Source organism: Schistocerca piceifrons, chromosome 5 (genome assembly GCF_021461385.2).
Source record: "Schistocerca piceifrons isolate TAMUIC-IGC-003096 chromosome 5, iqSchPice1.1, whole genome shotgun sequence".
Classification (NCBI taxonomy): domain Eukaryota; kingdom Metazoa; phylum Arthropoda; class Insecta; order Orthoptera; family Acrididae; genus Schistocerca; species Schistocerca piceifrons.
In genome coordinates, this window is record NC_060142.1 from 337,810,100 (window position 1) to 337,831,521 (window position 21,422).

Consider the following 21,422-nt stretch of genomic DNA (forward strand, 5'->3'; position numbering starts at 1 on the left):
CTAAAGTCCTCAAACCCAGCTGACATAATCTACCTCTCTGAACATCATGAGACCAATGGTATAGAACTTTTAAGTGTTACAGGGCTTAGGTTAGCATCTCACTTTTGTAGAGCAGAAGTGGAGAAAGGAGGAGTTGCCACATTCATCAGGAACTGTCATAAACTTAAGAACATGGACGTTCATAAATTTTGCTTAGAACAGCATATGGAAGCATGTGCAACAGAAGTAGAATTTCACAAAAAATCCTTCATAATATTAAGTGTATTTGAGCACCTGCAGGTAACTTTAATCTGTTCATAAACCACCTTGAAGCTGTACTGTCCCATTTAACAACTAAAAACAAAGAAATAGTGGTTGCTGGTGATTTCAATGTAGATTTCCTTAAAGACTCTCCCAGTAAGAACTTATTTGAGTTAGTAACACTATCATTCAACTTAATTCCCACTGTAAAGTTCCCCACTAGGGTAGCCAATTGCTCACAAACAGCTATTGATAATATCTTTATAGAAAAGTCCAATGAACAAAATTATATTACAAAACCAATGGTCAATGGCCTCTCAGACCATGACATGCAGTTCCTTCTGTTAAATGTTAATACTGAACAGGATATAAAATCTGTTAAATCTGAGCTCAAGAGGGTAATCAATAAGCCAAAAATTGATTATTTTAGGACACTCCTCAGAGACATTCACTGGACTGATGTTTACAGTGTTCATGGCATGAATGAAAAATATAACACTTTTGCTAATAAAGTGCTTACCTTATTTGAACACTGTTTTCCCCCAAAACTAACCAAGGTTAGAGCAAAGTATACAAAGAAGTCTTGGATTACTCAAGGAATAGGGGTATCTTGTAAAACAAAAAGAAAAATGTATCTGTCAATCCGAAACAGTTCTGATGTTGATGCTGTAGCACATTACAAGAAATACTGCAAAATATTAAAGACTGTAACACGAACATCAAAGCAAATATAGTAAAAGGAAAAGATAGTCATATCAGATAGCAAAATAAAGACGATATGGGATATAGTGAAGGAGGAGCCCGGTAGAACCATACATGAAGAGGGACAAATAGCATTAAGACTAAATGATACGTTGGTGACAGATGTGTATCGTGCTGCAGAACTTTTCAACAAACATTTTATAACTGTCACTGAAAAGATGGGGTTGTCAGATTCTGTAGATGCTGCTATGGAATACCTCAGACCAGACATTTCAAGTAACTTCCATAATATGAATTTGACCCTCACTACCCCAGCAGAAATAATGTCCATCATAAAATCTTTAAAATCAAAAACATCTAGTGGATGTGATGAAATATCAACAAAGTTAATTAAAGAATGTGATTCTGAGTTAAGAAACATATTAAGCTATCTGTGTACCAATTGCTTATCATTGGAATATTTCCTGAATAGTTGAAATATGCTGAAGTGAAGCCACTGTTTAAGAAGGGAGATAAAGAAATAGCATCGAATTTCTGTCCAATTTCACGTTTGCCAGCACTGTCAAAAATTTTAGAAAAAGTATTGTACAATCGGCTTTATAACCACCTTATCTCAAATAACATACTGTCAAAGTCGCAGTTGGGATTTCTAAAGGGTTCTGATAATGAGAAGGCTACCTACACCTACAGTGAAAATGTGCTTAATTCATTAGAAAAAAAAAAAATTGCAGGCAACTGGTATATTTTGCAATCTGTAAAAGACATTTGACTACGTAAATCACAGTATCCTTTTAAGTAAATTAGAATATTATGGTGTAACAGGAAATGCTGCAAAATGGTTCAAATCTTGTATCTCTGGCAGGAAACAAAGGGCGGTATAGGAAAGAGACATGTATTAAGCTATCAGGCATCATCCATCTGGCAACTAATTACATGTGGGGTCCCACAAGGTTCCATTTTAGGGTCCTTACTTTTTCTTGTGTATATCAATGACCTTTCATGAGTAATATTATCAGATGCCAAGTTCGTTTTGTTTGCCAATGATACAAACATTCCAGTTAATAGCAAATCAAGTGTAGTCTTAGAAAGATCGGCTAGTAAAATATTTGTGAACATTAATCACTGGTTCCTAGCCAATTCTTTGTCACTAAACTTTGAAAAAACACGCTACATGCAGTTCAGAACTTCTTAGGGGTGTCCCACGAGTATATGCCTAACATACAATGACAAGCAGATAGAAGAAGTGGACAGTGTTAAGTTCTTGGGATTACAGCTTGAAAATAAATTCAACTGGGAGGAGCACACCACAGAACTGCTGAAGCGTCTTAACAAATCTCTGTTTGCAATGCGAATTGTGTCAGACGTAGGGGATATAAAAATGAAAAAGCTGGCATACTATGCTTACTTTCATTCCATAATGTCGTATGGGATTATTTTTTGGGGTAATTCATCAAGCCAAGCTAAAGTTTTCTGGGCACAAAAACGTGCATTAAGAGTTATATGTGGTGTGAACTCAAGAACGTCCTGCAGAAGCCTGTTTAGGTAATTGGGGATACTAACTACTGCTTCCCAATATATTTATTCCTTAGTGAAATTTGTCATTAAAATGTTTTGTTCAACATTACTATGTTATAAATAGCGTATGTGAGTACTTTCTTGTTTCATTCAAAAAACTGGTTATTTAAAAGTTTAATTTACACCTCAGAATTGGGGGATCGAATAGTTTATATGAGCTCTTATTATATTATTTTTTGTTCAGATTGCTTGAGGATGCACCGATAATTGGTGCGAAACTGATCGCAGATTTAATAAAAATCATTCATACAGCCAGTGCTGAACTTTCTTTGGAAAAAAAATGTCGAAGTTTGGCTGTGATTGCTCGCCCTACAAAATAACATGTTACAAAATGAAAGGGATTGGTGATCACAATATATTTTTGTTCGCTTACCCCATAAAAACCACTCAAATTTTTTTGACTGCCCAGACTACTGCCAGACTTTCTAATGCTGATACATAGTATGATGTTTCTGCATCAGGTAATGTGTGGCTGGCAAAATGAATCACCTTTGTCAATATCTTACCATCTTCCTCGCTCATCTGGAACAGACATGCCCCCAGATCCTGTGAGGAGGCACTTGTGCACAGACAGAAACCCTCCATATCGGTGCGACTAAGTGTATTTGCATTCACTAATGTCTCTTTTAATATTATTGTAATCCAATTGGCATTTGTCAACCAAAAGCCAAGGTGTGTTTTTGCATAATAAATTAAACAGGGCATCACTGTTTGTCAGTTATTTGGGTATGCACTTACGGAAGAATGATGCTAATCCTAAATAAGCTTTAAGTTTTTTCTTGTTCCTAGGTGCAGGACAATTGTGTGTGGCATAAAGTTTCTTAGGATCAGGCAGGATACCTTGTCCGGAGATGATGTGATCAAGAAATGTTACCTTCTCCCTTCCAAAATCAGACTTTTTAAAATTTGCTGTCACCCTGTAATCTGAAAAAAAAACATTGTAAAACTTTCTCAATCAAATGAATGTGCTCTGAACAAGCGGGGGTGGCGATTAACAAGTCGTCAACATAGACCGTAACCTTGCTAAGTAGCTCTGGTCCTAATACTTTATCTAATGCTGCAATGAATACATCTGTACTTACATTCAGACCAAATATCCGGATGTAGAATTCAAAGCTTCTACTACGGATGTCTCAGGTCCAATATGGTAAAATACCAGGTATTATGGAACTTCAAAAGTTATTCATCCAGGTTGTCAGACCTGATTTGAACTGGTTCTAGGATCTTATTAAAGTCTCGAGCATCCAGAACCAATCTTACTGATCTGTCTGGTTTACTTACAGTAAAAATGGGGCTACAGTAAGGTGAAAAGGTAGGCTGAATGATGCCCGACTTAATCATTCGATTGATTTCTTCTCGTACTGCCTGTCTTTTTGTCCAAGGAATGGGATATGATGATACACAAAAAGTTTCATGCGGGTAAACGTCACATGTCTGCAGTGTGATTTCAGCTCTCTAAGACTGCAGATGTGTGTGCTAGTTGCATTTGCATGAGTGTGTGTGTATGTGTGTCTACTGCTGACAAAGACCTTAATGGCCGAAAGCTATAATTGTGTGAATCTTTTTTGTTGTGCCTATAACGACTCAGCATCTCCGCTATATGGTGAGTAGCAACTTTCCTTCTCTGGTATAGTTACATTCCATCCTGGATTTTCCTTGGGTGAAGTTAAGGAAGAGGTGCAAACCAGACAGAGGAAAGTATCCAGTCAATATCTCTCATCAGACAGATGTACCGAAGAAGGTTAAATGTGTGTGTGGTTTTTTTTCCCCCCTCCCTGAGGTGGCAGAAGAAGTTCGCTGAGAAACATGTGCAGAAATCTTGGACCTGGGGTAAAGATCTGGATATTTTGGTGGTACTGGGAACCAGAGGCAACTCTAGACTCATCGTTTTCTGCAAGGACTGCACTGAGAAGATGTGGAGCGTGCTTGAGGACAAGGCATGCTGGAACACTGTAGCTGATTTCACCAAGAACATGGTGCCTCTTCATTAAAGCTCAGACCTGTCTAATACGTTTATAGGAAAGTTATGTACTCAACTCATTTTGTCCATCAAGAAATTGTGAGCTCCTCAAAGTTCACAAAGGAGGAGTACCATTATACCTCATTTGTGTTGCTTGACTGTTCTGTTGGTTCTTGGTAGAATATTTTATGTAAGCGGCAGTCAAGTGAAGATGAGACAAACGGGGGAGGGGGGGGGGGGGGGGCTGGCCAGATGTGAGTAGGAGTCGTGCCGAGGGCTCTGTACAAACTTGGTTCTATATTCTGAGAATTGAAGATAGTGCCAAATTTTGTAGACTGACCGCGCTTCCCCAGTATTCTGCCAATAAACTGAAGTCTACCACCTGCTTTACCCATGACTGAACCTATGTGATCATTCCATTTCATATTTTTACAGAATGTTACACCTAAGTACTTGTATGAGTTAGCCATGTCCAATGGTGAATCATTGATATAATTTTCATTTTGTGACATATAGAATTTTACATTTCTGAACATTTAAAGCAAGTTGCCAGTCTCTGCACCATGTTGAAATCTTATCAAGATCTGACTATATTTATGCAGCACCTGTCAGATAGTATGTTATTATAGATAACTGCATCATCTGCAAAAAGCCTGATTTTACTATTACTATAGTCTGCAAGGTCATTAATATACAACATGAACAGCAAGGGTCCCAACACACTTCCCTGGGGCACACCCAAAGTTCCTTCTCCATCTGTTGATGACTCTCCATCCAAGATAGCATGGTACATCCTCCTTATCAAAAGGTCCTCAATCCATTTCATTTGATTTCCATATGATCATACTTTTGTCAATAAGCACAGGTGTGGTACTGACTCAAATGCTGCATCTAACTGTTTGGCCATGACCCAGAGCTTTCAGTATGTCATGTGAGAAAAGGGCGGGTTGGGTTTCACAAGATCGATGTTTTCAAAAACTGTGCTCTTTGGCATTGAGGAGCCCAATCTGTTCAAAGAGTTGAGCTGTATAGTTCTACGCAGTCCTCAGCTCTTTTCACCTGAACATTGAATTGATGATGGAGATCAAAGTGGATGGTGAGCTGCCCTCTCTGACCTCAAGACCATGAACTAAAATATCTGAAGACAGTCTTAAAGAAAATCGGTTATACTAAGGGCAGATTCGCAGGTTTAACATTCACTATGATCTACAGTTACAGCACTATTCTCCAAGACAATGGAAGAGCAGGAAGTTAGTGTTGCAGTTGCATTTGTGCCATACAGCAGGACATTACTGTGGAAAATGGGACAGATTCTCCAGATACACCACATATTTTTTTGGTTTTTGGAGCCTCTTTTTCTGTGTATTATATCTCAGAAAAGTGGGAGTGTTGTTAATTGTTTTATAGTTTTAGGGATGGTATTCATTAGTGAAGCGCATTTGTGATTTGCATTGTATGATTTATTATCTATTGAAGATGGTGATATTTTGAGGGAAAGGTTTGTGCAATAAGGCTGTTTATTGGAAGCATGTGGGTCTAGTGGATATGGAAATACATTAAATGGGGGTTAATGGAAATGGTGACACAGTGAGGGGGTTACTTAGATCATATTGTTTACTGGACCTGTAAAGAATTATGAGAGATAGTGAGCAGTTGGTGACTGGAAGAGGGAATGGTGGTGGCTTGGCTCATATTGTATGTTTAGTATGGTGAAACATATAAAATTATTTGTTAATTTGTGCTAAATAATTTTTCAGGTGTGTGTGTGTGTGTGTGTGTGTGTGTGTGTGTGTGTGTGTGTGTGTGTGTGTGTGTCATCATTCATCCATTAGATGATTCTTCAGACCCATTTGTCTACCATGTTGATAGTGTCATTGTCTATACATCATGTCATCCACTAATCCCAATCTCTGTCACACATACAGTTTTCATGTTTTCTTTCTTTCTTTCTTTTTCCAAACAGTGTTAACAAACTGAAAATGAAAATGCAGTTTACTAAAATTCTCAATGTTCTGAGGTTGTGGTTGAATGGAAAGTGATACCTGAGTTTGCTGTTATCATCCTCTTCTTCTTCTTATTTTGTATATGCTAAAACCACCTCATGTGAAGTAAGATCCATTGAAAGTGTACTTGCAGGTTCATGTGATGTCTCCCAAGCAGGTAGCTTCACATGTTTTAGTGTGGCAGTCCGACGTTATTTCCCTAGTAGGGTAAACTGATTGCTATGTACATCGGCCAGTCAGGAGGCCTGTTGGCATCTGATGTCACAACCTGGAAAGAGCACTTCACTGAAGATGTTATGGATGCAGGTACTGAAGGCACAGCCATGCCAGGGAGGTTTTCATGTACAACATAGCCTCAGAGTGTGTTTTAGTTGTTGCGGATGTCTGCACAGTAGAGAAAAGAATGTGTTATTACTTTTATTGGTGCATATGGGAATGAAATCATTCATATAATTCGAGAAAACTCCCAGTTACAGTAAAAAACCTCATTCGTGAATCAGACCTTTAGCCACGGTACACCTTGCAGCAGATCTTACACCCTGTGACTGCTTCAGCACGTGAGCTAGCTGTCCTCCCTCTCCACTAGATGACTGTCAAATACGCCATCTAGCAAACTTACGGCAAATCTTACTGTGAGACTATCTTTAGGCATTTTCCAGAGTATGTCTTATTGCTAGAGATTATTCGCATTCATATAAGTGAAAGTTGGTATATTCTGCAACTACAAAGTTCACTGCTTATCACAAAAGCAGACACCGAAGCCCACGTATTTTTCTAACAGGTGTTGCACATTGTTTCCTCTTATTCAAAGTAATTTGAACAGGATGGATACAACTAAATTTAAAAAAATCTAAATATTGGATAGCAATGCAGATAATCTCCATTGTTGTGCTGGTTAAAATGGAGGTAGATGTTGTTTACTTTTCCACCCTTGACTGTTGCAAATTATGTTATTTGTGTTATTGAACATTGAAATGACAAGGATGCTTGAGTATTACATATTTGCATTATGATTTTCTTGTTGTGACATTGATGGAAAAAGAATAGATAAAATATTAGTGACCACATAAAAGAGCACACTGATTGCTTAGGACTGCTGTGGATAGAGCAAGAAGGGTACCAGATGGTTAGCTGAACCAGCCTCTACTGATGTAAGTCGTGGTAGTGAAGAAGTGTGTACGTGCCAGAATTAGTGCAGTAAGATGGGCTGATGTGGCAGAATGGCAGAAGGAGGTATCATGTTTGGACATACCCTTGACCACACTATGAGTAAAGGTGCTCAATTTGTTCGTGTAGCAGCATGGACTGTCCAATGTGTCTGCGAGCAATGGTAGTATCAAACTTAGTCATGTAAGACAGCATAAGGAAGTGGTCATAAAAAGATCGTAATTGATGGGGAACAGAGACAACTGTCACACCTTATCAATGACAATCAGTTTCAAACCCAACACAGGAATTGTTGCTGTCAGTGAATGCAGATCAATCTCAACCAGTTTTGGAGTGAACATATGGAAGGGAACTGCATGCAATGTGTATGCTGTGACACTTAACCACAGTGATATTTAAATCTGCACTTCTTCAATGAGCTGAGTGACAGAGAAACTTGACAGTAGTTGAGTGGAGGGTTTTATTGTGGTCTGATGAGTTGCAATTTTGGCTCTATACAAATTAAGTGAGGTATAGTGTGCACTGATGATTCATTGAGCCATGAAATCTGCATTGTGTGGCAGTTTAGTTCAGGCTGGAGCTGGTGCTCTAATATTCTGAGGGTGTTTTTCATACCATGACTCGAGCCAACTCATTCAGGTTACTGTGAAGATGAGTCTGGATGTTTATTTCAGCATTCTTGATGACCAAATGTTGCCCTTTCTTCTATATCTGTATGGTGAGTGTGTTGGGGACACACTTGTTTTCCAAGCTGACAACAGCCATATTCACACTGTTACAAGCATTCTCTCCTGACTTCACAAATGCTCGGGCTTCATATTACACTTTGATTAACCGAAATGCTTGCAACTATTTGGAACAGTGCATGGAAAAAAGCAGTCAAGGCAACCAAGATTCGGTAGCTCTAAACTCTAAAGGATCCGTTCATCAATAAATGGGTTCATCTGGATATGGTATACCTAAATAAATGTGTGGACACTCTTTCTCATGGAACTGAGGCCATTGTCAAGGCTGGAACTTAACATTATCCGGTATTGGTGTGGTGTGTGCTGGGAATGGCTAATATTTTGTCTCTTGTGTTTATATTATTGAAATGTACCATACTGACATTGAGAATTACCTGAAGAGGGAGACTGAGTATAATGCATCATCCAAATATTGAGATGTCAACAATGCTTTATCGTTCTCACTTCATTGCATACTACCAGTGCATATGATAATCATATTAGCATGTCACCTCACAGCCAAATTTTTTGTGTTGCAATAATTTCTAGTTGACGCCATTTCAGTAACTTCTGTGTCTTGTTGATCAGTTGGAACTGTATTTAGTATTGATGGCTTCATAGAATATGGTGTTGGATTTGTGCTTCATTGTTGTTGCTGTTGACAAGGTGTTCGGGGGAAGCAGGCTGACAGTTTCTTTTTCAGGTATAGGAAAAAAGTGACAGTACAGCCACAACTGTATATTTGACTGCAAATTTCTGTTTTGTTTGTAAACTGTGGGAAAATTATTGATATGACTCATATTTATTGTCAGTGATATACTTATGGATGTATTACTCAATTTTTGTTTTTATTTGGTATTCATGTATGGTGAGTAATCAATACTTGATATATCATTATTTAATTATGTTTGAGCAGGTTGGAAATACTGCCCTGATATATGCAGCTCATGGCGATCATCCTCATTGCACAAATGAACTTCTTATAAGGGGTGCTGATCTCACTATCATGAATCTGAATGACGATACAGCATATGGAGTTGCAGTTTCTGAAGGCAGCAAGCTTGGTAGGTATAAAATTTGAGATGCTTCACACAGTTTATTACTGTTTTGAGTGGGCACCTAACAACACAAAAACTGGTGCTAGTCTCACAGTCATAATGTTCACATCTGATACGTATGTCCTTTGCAACATCAACTTTCACAGGTTGGATGGTAGTCTGAAGTATATTTTCATGTCTGACTATTAATTTCTTTCTACAGAAGGTATTCTCAGAAGGTAAGGAGATATATTGATTTTCCACTGCAAGCTCACTCAGATTTCCAAACTGCCCAACTGTTTATTTGTAACCATATAACAGTTGTGTCATAAATCATCCGAATGTTGCCAGAGATCAAAGTCTCACACCGGAATGTGTTATGGAACTTTTATGGCAAAAGAGTTATCATCTTTTAGCACTAAGGACCACAACTTGTCTCATTCATGCCCTCCTGCTTGTCTGTTAAAGTTGTTACTGTGTTTTGGATTTCTGTCGCTTCTCTTTACATCCTATTGTAACAATCAATAGCATTTGATAAATCTTTAGTATTGGAGAATCAAAATTGCTGGCCCCCTATTCCCAGTATAAGATCTGTCATAATTCATCTTTGTTGTCTCTGTGACAGTTGCTCTTTGTTCTTTAAACTGGTTGTTGATATTTCTGTCAGTAGCTCCTACACTTCAGTGCACATGTGGATGTGCTGTTGCAGGTGTGGAGCGTAAGTCCTTTGCAGGATTCAAATTTTGATGCACTTTTGGATGGCCAAGAAGAAATCCACTTCTTGGTTGCAGTATGTTGCTGACTCCCCGTTGTACAAAAAGGAACTCTCAGACTTTCTAAATTTTCAGAAAGGTATTAATGTAATGACGGCTGGGTGTGAAGGTGTGTAATCTTCAGCATAGCAAGGTTATGTTAATGTTAGATATGTTTCGTCACACAAGGGATCTCAAGTCGAAGCTTCCCTCTGGAATACACAACCAAAGAATGGAAAAAGGGTCCTGATTTTTTACTTTTTGTCATCTTTAACAAAAGGAACAGAGTATAATTGAAAGCCAACACAATATACCAAATTATTTCTTGCATATGTTTAAGATACATTTCCACAACTTTCATAAGTTAAATGCTTAACTTTTTGCCTAATTTCTTTTCTGTTGATGTGGGCAATACAGAAAATGAATTGTGACAAGGAAGTACATTAACAATTTTGCAACAAAGTTGCTTGTACAGGTCTCTATAAAGATTGTATTCAGTGTAAATATCTTCATATTTGTTAAACAAGTTTGAATATAGTTAAAGTATTCTGCTTTGCTAGCCTCAGCTGTTATACTTCATTTCCACTTTCATTTGGTTTGCTTGACTGCCTTTCTGATGTAGATAATTTACAAGTTCCATACTGTTTATAAGCATTGTTTCTTCTCACTTAGTGACGAATTTTATCAATTTAGTGTACTTGACGTATTTCAGTCATATTTTAATCTTTTAGTCTGTGATTTTAAACTGATACAAGATTATGTGATTAACTTTCACTGTTTTATATAAGCTAAGCAATAACTTGCTGATCAAACAAGAGTTCCCAATCTGAAGTAATAACAAGAAAATTTAGTCACGCTTCTTCTATCCAAACTTTCCATGCCAACAGTGTCACACTTTGATTTTTCCTTACTCACCTTTCAGTTTACGGCTCTTTACTCTTCATGTGTTGCACTAGTGACATTGTACACTGAAGCTCATAAAAGGTTTCTATTTTATATATTGATTCAAATACGCACTGTACTATGAAATTCTTGAATTAGCCTTTGGCAAAAGCTACTCAGGTTTGTTACTGTTACAGTAGAATATTACAAATAAGATAATCCCAAAGTCAATACTCTATAAGTATATAATAGTTATAAAATGGCTGAAAAAATGGGGGAGCTTATCAGAACATCCAGCAGAAGCAGAAATTCAACAAATTTGCAAATCCTCAAACACTACGGGTCCCAAGAAGGACTTTGCAACTTCGAAAATTTGTACAGACATATTCATATGATTTAGACTCGCTCTTGGGGTCATCTTGGAGGAAACTAGATCAAGTTTTGAGTCACGTGGTATCCTAGTACAGAGTTATGCCCCCTCAAATGCTAGCAGTAGTTGCAGGGAAGATGGCTGCATTTACTGGTCCCAATTATGCTCACTGTGTGTTTTGTTTTGAAGAGTCAAAATTTACTGAGATACGCTGGAAAAATTTTTAATGTCCCAGATTGATATCGATGATCAAGCATGCAGGTATTGCACCGCAACACTACCTCTCTGACATCTGGAATTTCCTAAATGTCTGCTTTCCAGGTAAGTGGATGGACCAAGATGTGCCAATTGTGTGGTCCACACATTCATTGGTGACTTTACACCCCTTGATTTTTTCTTTTGGGGATTCATTAAGGATACCATGTTTGTTCTATCCTTATCAGTGCGTACCAGAGCTCAGAGCTAGACCTTGCAGTTGTACAAGTCACACCTGACATACTGCTGTGAGTTTGCCAGGAAATTAACTTCCAATGGGGTGTGTGCCACATAACCACTGGAAGTTATGGTGTAAGGTAAAAAACTTGTATTTTGCTATAAAATGATTCCAAAACCATGTCTGTAAGTTAAGTGAATAAATCAATATGAGTTTTCAGGTCCCAAGTTCATGTCTCGGTCCAGCACACAGTTTTAATCTGCCAAGAAGTTTCATGAATTTTCAAAATTGTAAAGCCCCTTTTGATACAACATTTATTTAGATTGCTATCTTATGCTGCACTAACACATACAACACAAATCTTGAAGTTCACAACAGGTTACTGTCATTTCTTTGACTCTATATCACATTTTTAATCTTGTGATGGTTTATGTGGTGCATGTAGATTCTTGGTGAATTTCATTGTACCTTTGGTGATGTGGTAGGTGCTTAACCACCACTGGGTTTTTGTCTTGTGCTCTGGCCATTGTGTGAGAACATAATATATAAATCAGCAAATATACTGGTATTAGCCACTGGCATTAGCCACCGGATTTTGTACAAGTTCCAGAACCGTAGCTACCATTTGTGTATGCTCTGACCTGCTTCATTTTCTTGTTTTTTTATTTTTTTTATTTCTGTAGTTGACCAATCCAAGTGTGTGCAATTCTAAACATTGTAACATGTTCTTTTTATCTTATAAGCAAGCTCCTTGCCAGGCTATGAAGGCCCAAGGATGTCTACTGGTGCCTTGTCATCCTCTGCCTTGCGGTGTCATGTGGATGCTGAATGGAGAGGCATGTGATCAGTACACCACTCTCCCAGCTGTTTCACAGACTTTCCAAACTGTGGAGCCACTACTAGTCAGTCAAGAAGCTCCTCAGCTGGCATCACGTGGCTGAGTGGCACCCTACCAGTCCTCCCAGCGAGGAAAAAATCTATGGCAGTACTGGGAATCAAACTTGGGTTCTCCACATGGGAACTGTCTATGCTAACCACTCAGCTAAGGAGGCAGACCTTTTTATCTTATCCTTACTTTAAAAGATTTAATGTAGTTTTTGACTTTATTGTAGTATACAAATGTGAATAACTCTGTCTGTTACTCTTTGAGTGCAACTTGGTACAGTACTGTCGTCACTGGCAGGAAGAGAATCAAGGAACATTAGGATTTAACATTGTGTACATGGTAAGGACAGGAGAGGTGGAGCAAAGCTAGATTCGGAGGAGGGTGAGAAAGGAAACTGGCCATGTCCTTATCAAAGGAACCATAAAAAAATTGCTGTGAGGAATGTAGGGAAATCATGGAAAACTTAAATGTGTTTGCTAAGACAGAAACTTGAACTTCAATCTTTCCAAGTGAGAGTCAAGTGTCGTAAACATTCTACCACTCACTTGATTTATTACAAGGCACACAATTTTTTGGTTCAGGCTTTGGGCAAGTACCAGTAAAAGATCCACCTTGCAGCTCCTGGAACAAGAATAACCAGATTGTGACCACATTGATCATAGTTTAGAAACACAGATGTTGGCAGAAGAATAAAAAAGATCTATGTGGTCTGATGGGAACTTGGATATTATCTGTCGTATTCCATTATGTGCTTAGCTGTAGGATGTCATTTATTGCTACTGTAGACAGTGTGTCTGTGGTAATTCATTCGACTGATGCTTCAGTCATAGTGTCACCAGTTCAAAAATTTCACAAAACTTTCAGTTAATTTGTTATAGCTCACATGGGATCTTGCAGAATTACCCTCCCATTAGTAATGTATGTTCCGCAAATGACAGGACTGGAGTAAGTTACACACTGGATCTAAAGAATCATCAGTTAAAGTGACATGATTAGAGATTTGTTGATCTAGAAAGTTTTTTAACATGGTTTGGTGGCCAACAGATAATTACTCGGTTCCAAGTAAAAAAAAAAACCCTTGATCTTTTTAAGAGCATTATTCAAAAGTCATATCATTGAAATAAAGGCTAGTTCATAGGTCCTAATTCAAAATGACATATAATTTTATGGACCCTCGTATGGCACTGGGTCTAAAAAAAAATCTTAATCTTTTTAAGAGCATTATTCTAAAGTCATATCATTGAAATAAAGGCTAGTTCATAGGTCCTAATTCAAAATGACATATAATTTTATGGACCCTCGTACGGCGTAAACAGTAATGGTCTAGGGTAGGATAACTTTGGGATGCAGTAACATATAAAAGGTGGATAGTATACTTATTTGGGGAGTTTACTTCATAACTGTTGTGTGTGTTCCACAAAGTTCAAAACTGTAAGATGGAGATTGCTAATGTGGAAGGATTGTGATTCATGAAATGAAGATATTGCTGCTTGCTGGCAGTCACAATATCTGAAGAAATTTGACATAGACCTCCAGGCAGGGCAAAGTAAATCAAGGAAAATGGTAAGTTATTTGTTAAAATCCCTAGTTAAATTTCACAGGTGTTTAAAACATGGGTCGAGGGTATGAGACCACAAGGGGCACAAAGAAGGACAATGATATTGTGTAAACTGATTATCAGAAAATGTTGCTTTGGAAAGAGAGAATGTTCCTAATTTTGGGATACAGAAAGACACAATCAGAGTCATAGTGGAGAAGGTGATTTAGTTACACATTTGGGTCCCCCATACTATCGCCTGGCTCCTTGTTACATTTCTAATCCATCTTATCACACCCATGACAACCTTCCTCTATCACTTTTTCATGCTGTTTTCCATCCTCCCTTTTTCTATCAACATACCTTCTACCAGTTCTCTAACTACACAGTACACAGAGTGAAGTGTATTGGCCCCATTTTGTTAGAATGTTCCACCACTTGAAAAAGATGCATTATGAAATTAACTGTGTATGGTGTCATTGTATGTTAGTTAATGTCTAACCAGAGTATGTCAGTTTATTTCAATCACTCACCTTTTAATTGGATGTTGGCCACATTACAGCAGGTCTCACTTGAAATTGTTAAGTATGTAGGTGGTAAGGCGAGTTTTGAAAAACATACTGCAAGTGCAGAAATCCACTTGAGTGTGTTCTGAAAATCCTTTAATATCGTAACCAGTTGCAATGAACGTTTGAAAACCATTAATCATATATGTCTAGCCAAATCTAATTCTTGATTATTTATTATTGGACAAGTAAATAGAGACTATTTTGTGACCTAGTACTGCAGTAAAGTTTATAACTACTGATATTGTACTATCAGTTAACACATTCCCACACAGGAGGCTCAGTTCAGTTTGCTATTGCTACTGATACAGCCACAAATACTTCTGTAACAAATGACCATGCATACATAAACACTACCAGCGAAAGCACTTTTTGCTTACTAGTGCATACAGCACACTTCTATAAGATATTTCCACCCAGTTCTTCACAACATTCAAGCCACGTTACAACAAACCTTATGATGTCAACAGAATTATTATGACATTCCATGTAACACAATTTAGATTCTGATGCTTCACTATCTTGCCATGAACACAGGTCCAACACATACTGCCTGCCTCACACCACTGCTATCAGCACAGCCCGTCTCCAGTGACAATGTCCCAGTCCAGACTACTAGTGCCAGCGTTCTAGTTAAATGTTCAAATATTCAGCAATGTAGGACAACAGTAAGCTCACACTGGTTTGTGAGTGTGAGGGGTGCAAAGATGAACAATGATATTGGTAGGTTGATTAAAAATCAGAAAATGTCATATTGAGACAGGAGAATTTTTCCATTTTGGGATACAGAAAGAAGAAATAAAAACCCTGGTGGATAATTTGATTTAATTATTGCACCCTTATGTCCTAATACTATTCTCACATTACCCCTGTTATGTTTGTACACCATCTTGCGTCACCAACAGTAACTTTACTTTATATCTTTTACTAGACACTATTTTCCACCTATTCTATATACTCTCCATTTTTCTAGCAACATATCTTCTACAAGTTCACTGACTTTCACCAGCATGCAATGTTGTGTCCCTCTCAAAGCATGATATTTTTAACTTCATTAATATGAGGTGAGAAATTACAGAAAATGCTTCATGCCTAAGAATTTTATTTTAATTTGTTGACTCCTTGGTGTGTATAACGTTATCATGGAAAGTGTCATGAGCTATCAAAAATTTACTGCTGCAGAGGCCACCAAAGAAGCATACCCACAGTGCCAAAAGCATTCTCCTTTGAGTAACACAGATAAGGGGAATGATTTTCTTTGGTCTTCATTTAGCACTTCCACCAACATTCGCAGCAATTTGTATATTCCAATCTCTATCTTTCCCCTATAGTTTTAACCCTTTGCAGTTTACTCTGGTACCAGAAGTTACTCTTGTTATCCTATCATTCTGTTCTGTCTTCTCATCAGAGTTTCCACATGTTCCTCTCCTCGCTGATTCTCCTGGAAAGTCTTCATTTCTTACCTTAAAGGTCCACCCAATGATCCGCATCTTTCCATACCACCACATGTCAAACACTTTGATTCTCTTATTTTTTGGTTTTCCCACAGTCCATGATTCGCTTCCATACAATCCTGTGCTCCAAATGTACAGTCTCAGAAATTTCTTCCTCAAGTTAAGGCTGAAGTTTGATATTAGTTGTCATCTTTTGGCCAGGAAAATTCTCTTTCTTGAGCTAGTTTGCTTTCTGTGTATGTTTTGCTTGGTCTGTCAAGTTTTGTTTTGTGTCCAAGAGGAGATTTCTTTCACTTAAAATACTTCATGGTGCCCAACTTTGATGTTAAGTTTTTCGCTAACCTGATTTCTATTACTCCCCATTCTTTGATTTACTTTCAATCAGTAGCATGTGCTCATTAGACTGTTCATCCCATTTAATAGCTCTTAAATTCTTCCTTACTTTCACTGGTGATAGCAATTTCATCTTACTATTTTCACCCTGAATTTTAATTCAATTTCTGGAACTTTTTTTGTTCCCATCATTGCTCTCCTGATATATAGATTGAACAGTAGAGACAAAAGAGTGCATCCCTATTTTGTACCTGTTCTAATATAAGCACATCATTCTTGATCTTCCATTCATATTCTTCCGTCCCAGTTTTTGTACATATTGTATGCTGTCCAGCTTCCCTATTTCTGCGATCTATTTTCATGAGAATATCAAACATCTTATACCATTTCACATTGTTGAATGTTTTTTCTGATTGACAAATCCAATTAACATGTCTTGATTTTTCATAAGTCTTGCTTTCATTCTCAAGCACATCAGAACTGTCTCTCTGTTGTGTTTACCTTTCTTTAAGCCATACTGTTTGCCCCTAACAGGTCCTCAATTATTTTCCATTCTTATGCATGTTATTCTTGTCAGCAACCTTGATGCATGAGGCATTAAACTGATTGTGTGACAGCTCTTGTATTTATTTGCTCTTTCTATCTGTGGGATTATATTTTTCTGAAAATCTGTCTGCATTCTCATAGATTCTACAGACCAACCTAAATAGCATTTAGCTACCATTTTACCCAATGAATTTAGAAGTTCCAAAAGAAATTTGTCTGCGCCTTTTACTTTATCTAATCGCAAGTCTTCCAAACATCTGTTAAAATTCTGACTCCAATAGTGGATCCCTTACATCTTTCATATTGACTTCCATTTCTTCTATCACATTATCAGGCAGTTCCTCCCCCTTGTAGAGGCTTCAACATAGTCTTCCCACTTATCTGCTCTCTCCCCTACATTTAACAATTAATTCCTCTTGCAGTTTTATAATGTTGACACCTTTTATTTTGATTCCATTGAAGGTATTGTGACATTTCAACATGCTAATAAGTCCTTCCAAAAATCATTTCTGTTTCACTCTCTTCACTTTTTTTTGCAGACTCTTCATCTTGGTTTCCCTGCCTGCCCTCTCTTTTTTTATTTCATTGCTGAGTGTTAGTGTCTCATTCTGCTGTACTCCTGTCTTTTTCTGAACATTTTTGTATGTCCTCCTTTCATTAATCAGTTGAAGGATTTCTTCTGTTACCCAAAGTTTCTTGGCAGTTACCTTTATTACACCTATATTTGGCTGTCTGATTTCTGTGACTACCTTATTTAGAGGTGTCCATTCTTCTTTTTGTGGTATTCATTATCTGAGTATTTACTGCTTTAGAGAATTTCACTCACTCATAATTCATCAGTACTTCTTTCCACACTGATTCTTCTGAGTGATTCTTTTAAGCTTCAGTGTACTCTCCATCATTTGTAAATTCAGTACGAATGTGCTTGTCGGTACACCTTGCAATGCAATACCTGATATAGAATATGTCTGATCATCTGGAATCTTCCCTTGACTCCAGGCATTGTCCGCGTATACTTCCACCTCTTGTGATTTTTTAACAGTGTTTTGGCTATTACTAGGTGGAATTTATTGTGGAATTTAGTCTGTTTTTCTGTCTCATTTCCACTACTAAGCCCACGATCTACTGTAACTCTCTTATCTATTCTTCCTCCTACTGTAGGATTCCTGTCAGAAAACAATATGTAAACAAGTTAAGGAGAATGTTGAGAAAATACACCTGTAAAATTACAGTCAGTATATGTTGCATAACTGCTTGTTCAACAACACTGTTTGTACTGGACACTAATTAAGGAAATATAAATCATGGAAAATAATAAATCCTGTCACCTTTTGAACCAAATAGAATAAAAGACTTCTAGAGGTGGATATCTCTTGGCAATTAACAGTTTTCAGTCTGGTGCCCTTTGTAACGTGCATGACACAGAATCCCGGGCATTTTTGGCAAATCTTTAAGTACTTACCATTTCATTCTTATAATGTTATGTAGAAATATGGATGCATTTCTTCTTTAATTTAATTACAGAATGCAGCACATTTATTACAAATTTAGCACACGGGTTTTATTTTAAGATCGATGTAGATCGCTCGGAGGTGAAATCTGGAACGATAGTGTGAACCTGCATTTTCCACAGTCAGAATTGGTCGAGAGATTGTGTCTGAATTAATAACTTGCTCCCAAAAGTAAGATCTCATATTTTTTTATAAGTACATAGACCTGTTTATTTCTACAATGGTTTACATCAGTTCGCAGCTTGAACATTTAGCTATTTTTTGACATAATCACCATTTCTGTCAATGGATTTTTGTAGATGTTGTGGCAGTTTTTGTATGCCCATGTCATACCAGTTCGCCGCCATGCTGTTCAGAAAGTTATGAACCTCTTCTTTCACCTCGTTGTCGGTGCTGAATTGCTTTCTGGCCAAATGTTCTTTTAACCGAGGGAACAGGTAACAGTCACTGGGTGCCAAGTCAGGATTATAGGGTGGGTGGGTGATTATGTTCCATTGGAACTGCTGAAGGAGAGCAGCGGTAGGCCGAGCAATGTGTGGGCAAGTGTTGTCATGGAGAATGTGTAAGCCCTTGCTCAACATTCCTCTTCTTTGGTTCTGAATTGCCCGTTTGAGTTTTTTCAGAGTCTCACAGTACCTGTCAGCATTAATTGTGGTCACAGTGATTCAGCTCCGACGATGAGGTGAAAGAAGATGTTCATAACTTTGTGAACAGCTTGGCGGTGAGCTGGTATGACATGGGTATACAAAAACTGCCACTGTGTCTACAAAAATGCACCGACAGAAATGGTGATTATGTCAAAAAATAGCTAAACATTCAAGCTGTAAACTGATGTAAACCGTTGTAGAAATAAACAAGTCTGTGTACATAAAAAAAATAGGAGACCTTACTTTTGGGATTACCGTCGTAGTAAATCTTCAAATAGTTTTTTGCACAAAAAAATCCAGTAATTAACACCAAGTATTCAAGGTCTGTATATCTCCATACCGAAATTAGTTAACTATCACGGTACAGATATTACAACATGTAGATCGCTCGGAGGTGAAATTTGGAACGATAGTGTGAACCTGCATTTTCCACAGTCAGAATTGGTCGAGAGATTATCTCTGAATTAATAACTTGCTAAATTGTTGGACCTATCATCCAGACTCATCAAACAACATAGCATAGTTGTGCCAAACGATATGCGTAGCAAGTAAAGGTTTTAGAGATTTCAGGTGGAGCAGATAACGATGAGGAATTTCTCTGAGATTGCCACTGTGGTGGAATACATCTCTTGCTCTCCTGTGGTTATTAAAACAAAATATTTATATTTTCCAGGTTTTCAGGAGAGTAAAGATAAAAGGAGATAAGGAACTAAGCGAAACCAACGAAAATGAATAACTAAACCAGTAATTAAAATAAAAACACACATAAAGAATATTTGTTTACAATAATAAATAAATAAATAAATAATATTTTAATTAACTAACTAATAATAACATATTAAAACATGGAGTATTTGCAGCATGCCTTCACAGTTAATTGTGTTCAGAATTGGTACTCAGACTGTTAAAGTACTCTGGAGATTCACTGAATAACTCAAAACCTTGGTTATGCTGGGAAGCAGTTTAATATGAACCACCCTCTGGGTGTATGCTTATGCCATCAGGGCACTGACAGTAAGCTCAACATGCAGTCAGATGAAAAAGCGAAGAGTGAAGGAAAATAGACCTGTCTGTAATCAGTATCCAAAAAGTAACCAAGTATCGCAAGGTCATCATGAATAAGTCCACTGGAGGGCATGTATTACACATCAGTGAATTGGGACAAGTGAGCTGAGATGATCCACGGCAGGCTGTAAATCTGCTATTGTCATTTACTCATGAGACCTTGCATTGGCGGTTGTATCACTCTGTACAGCACATAATGACCTTGACCCATGAATATAGCTGGTGAGATAACAAGAGGATACTTTGAGGCAGGTTGCCAAACCTTGTATTTTTACATGTACTGGCTCTTAAGTGTTAAGGCTGTGTATTGTGTTTTTGATAAGACAATTCTAAGGTATATTAATGTTGCAGCATAATGGTGGCATTTGCCTTGTACTGTGCTGAATGCAATCTTAATCTGTGTGTCAAATCTATCTCCACTGTTGTTGCAAATTCCTATATCTGTCATTATTGCTCTGTTTCCCATATATCTCAATCGTTCACATCACTGTTGATCACTAAAACTGAGGAAACATTTCGTCCATTTTTAAGTGTGCTGAAATTATATTTTCTGTAATCAGCTAGTAAAAAAATTGAATTAGGAAGGATGTTGCATATTCCCATTCATAAACACATCCTTGTGGAACCACATTGCTAGATATCCTGCAATGTCTATGATGTGAGAACTGTGGATATGACATCACTCTTAAACTAGTAGATCAATTAAAGTGTTGTTAAGAGAAGAATCTGTGGGCTTATTGTTATATGCATAGTGACTGGCAGCTCTTAAATGATGAAATATATTGAACTCTAAAATAACCGAAATTCAGGGATAGAAAAAATAAATAATAATGAGAAAAAGTAATCATTCGTGTATGGTGCGTAGACACAAATAACAGCACAGAGGCTTAACCAGCTTCAAGCTACTGCTCTTTTTCTGGTGCAAGCAAACACACAAACAACTATATGGACACCCAAACATTCCCACTTTGTGACCATGGTAACATTGGCGCCACACCCATTGTCGGATGTTTGTGGGGTTATGTTTGTGA

At 37.6% G+C, this 21,422-nt stretch overlaps 1 protein-coding gene across 2 annotated transcripts in view; it reads left to right on the plus strand.

Annotated features, from left to right (window-relative positions):
* LOC124798285 (ankyrin repeat family A protein 2-like) overlaps positions 1–21,422 on the plus strand; it is a 49,697-nt gene that overhangs the window by 20,806 nt on the left and 7,469 nt on the right. For both annotated transcript variants that reach the window (XM_047261611.1, XM_047261612.1), the window contains exon 4: positions 9,289–9,436. In XM_047261611.1, coding sequence (XP_047117567.1) covers positions 9,289–9,436 — 148 coding nt within the window. The remainder of the gene's footprint in view (positions 1–9,288; positions 9,437–21,422) is intronic.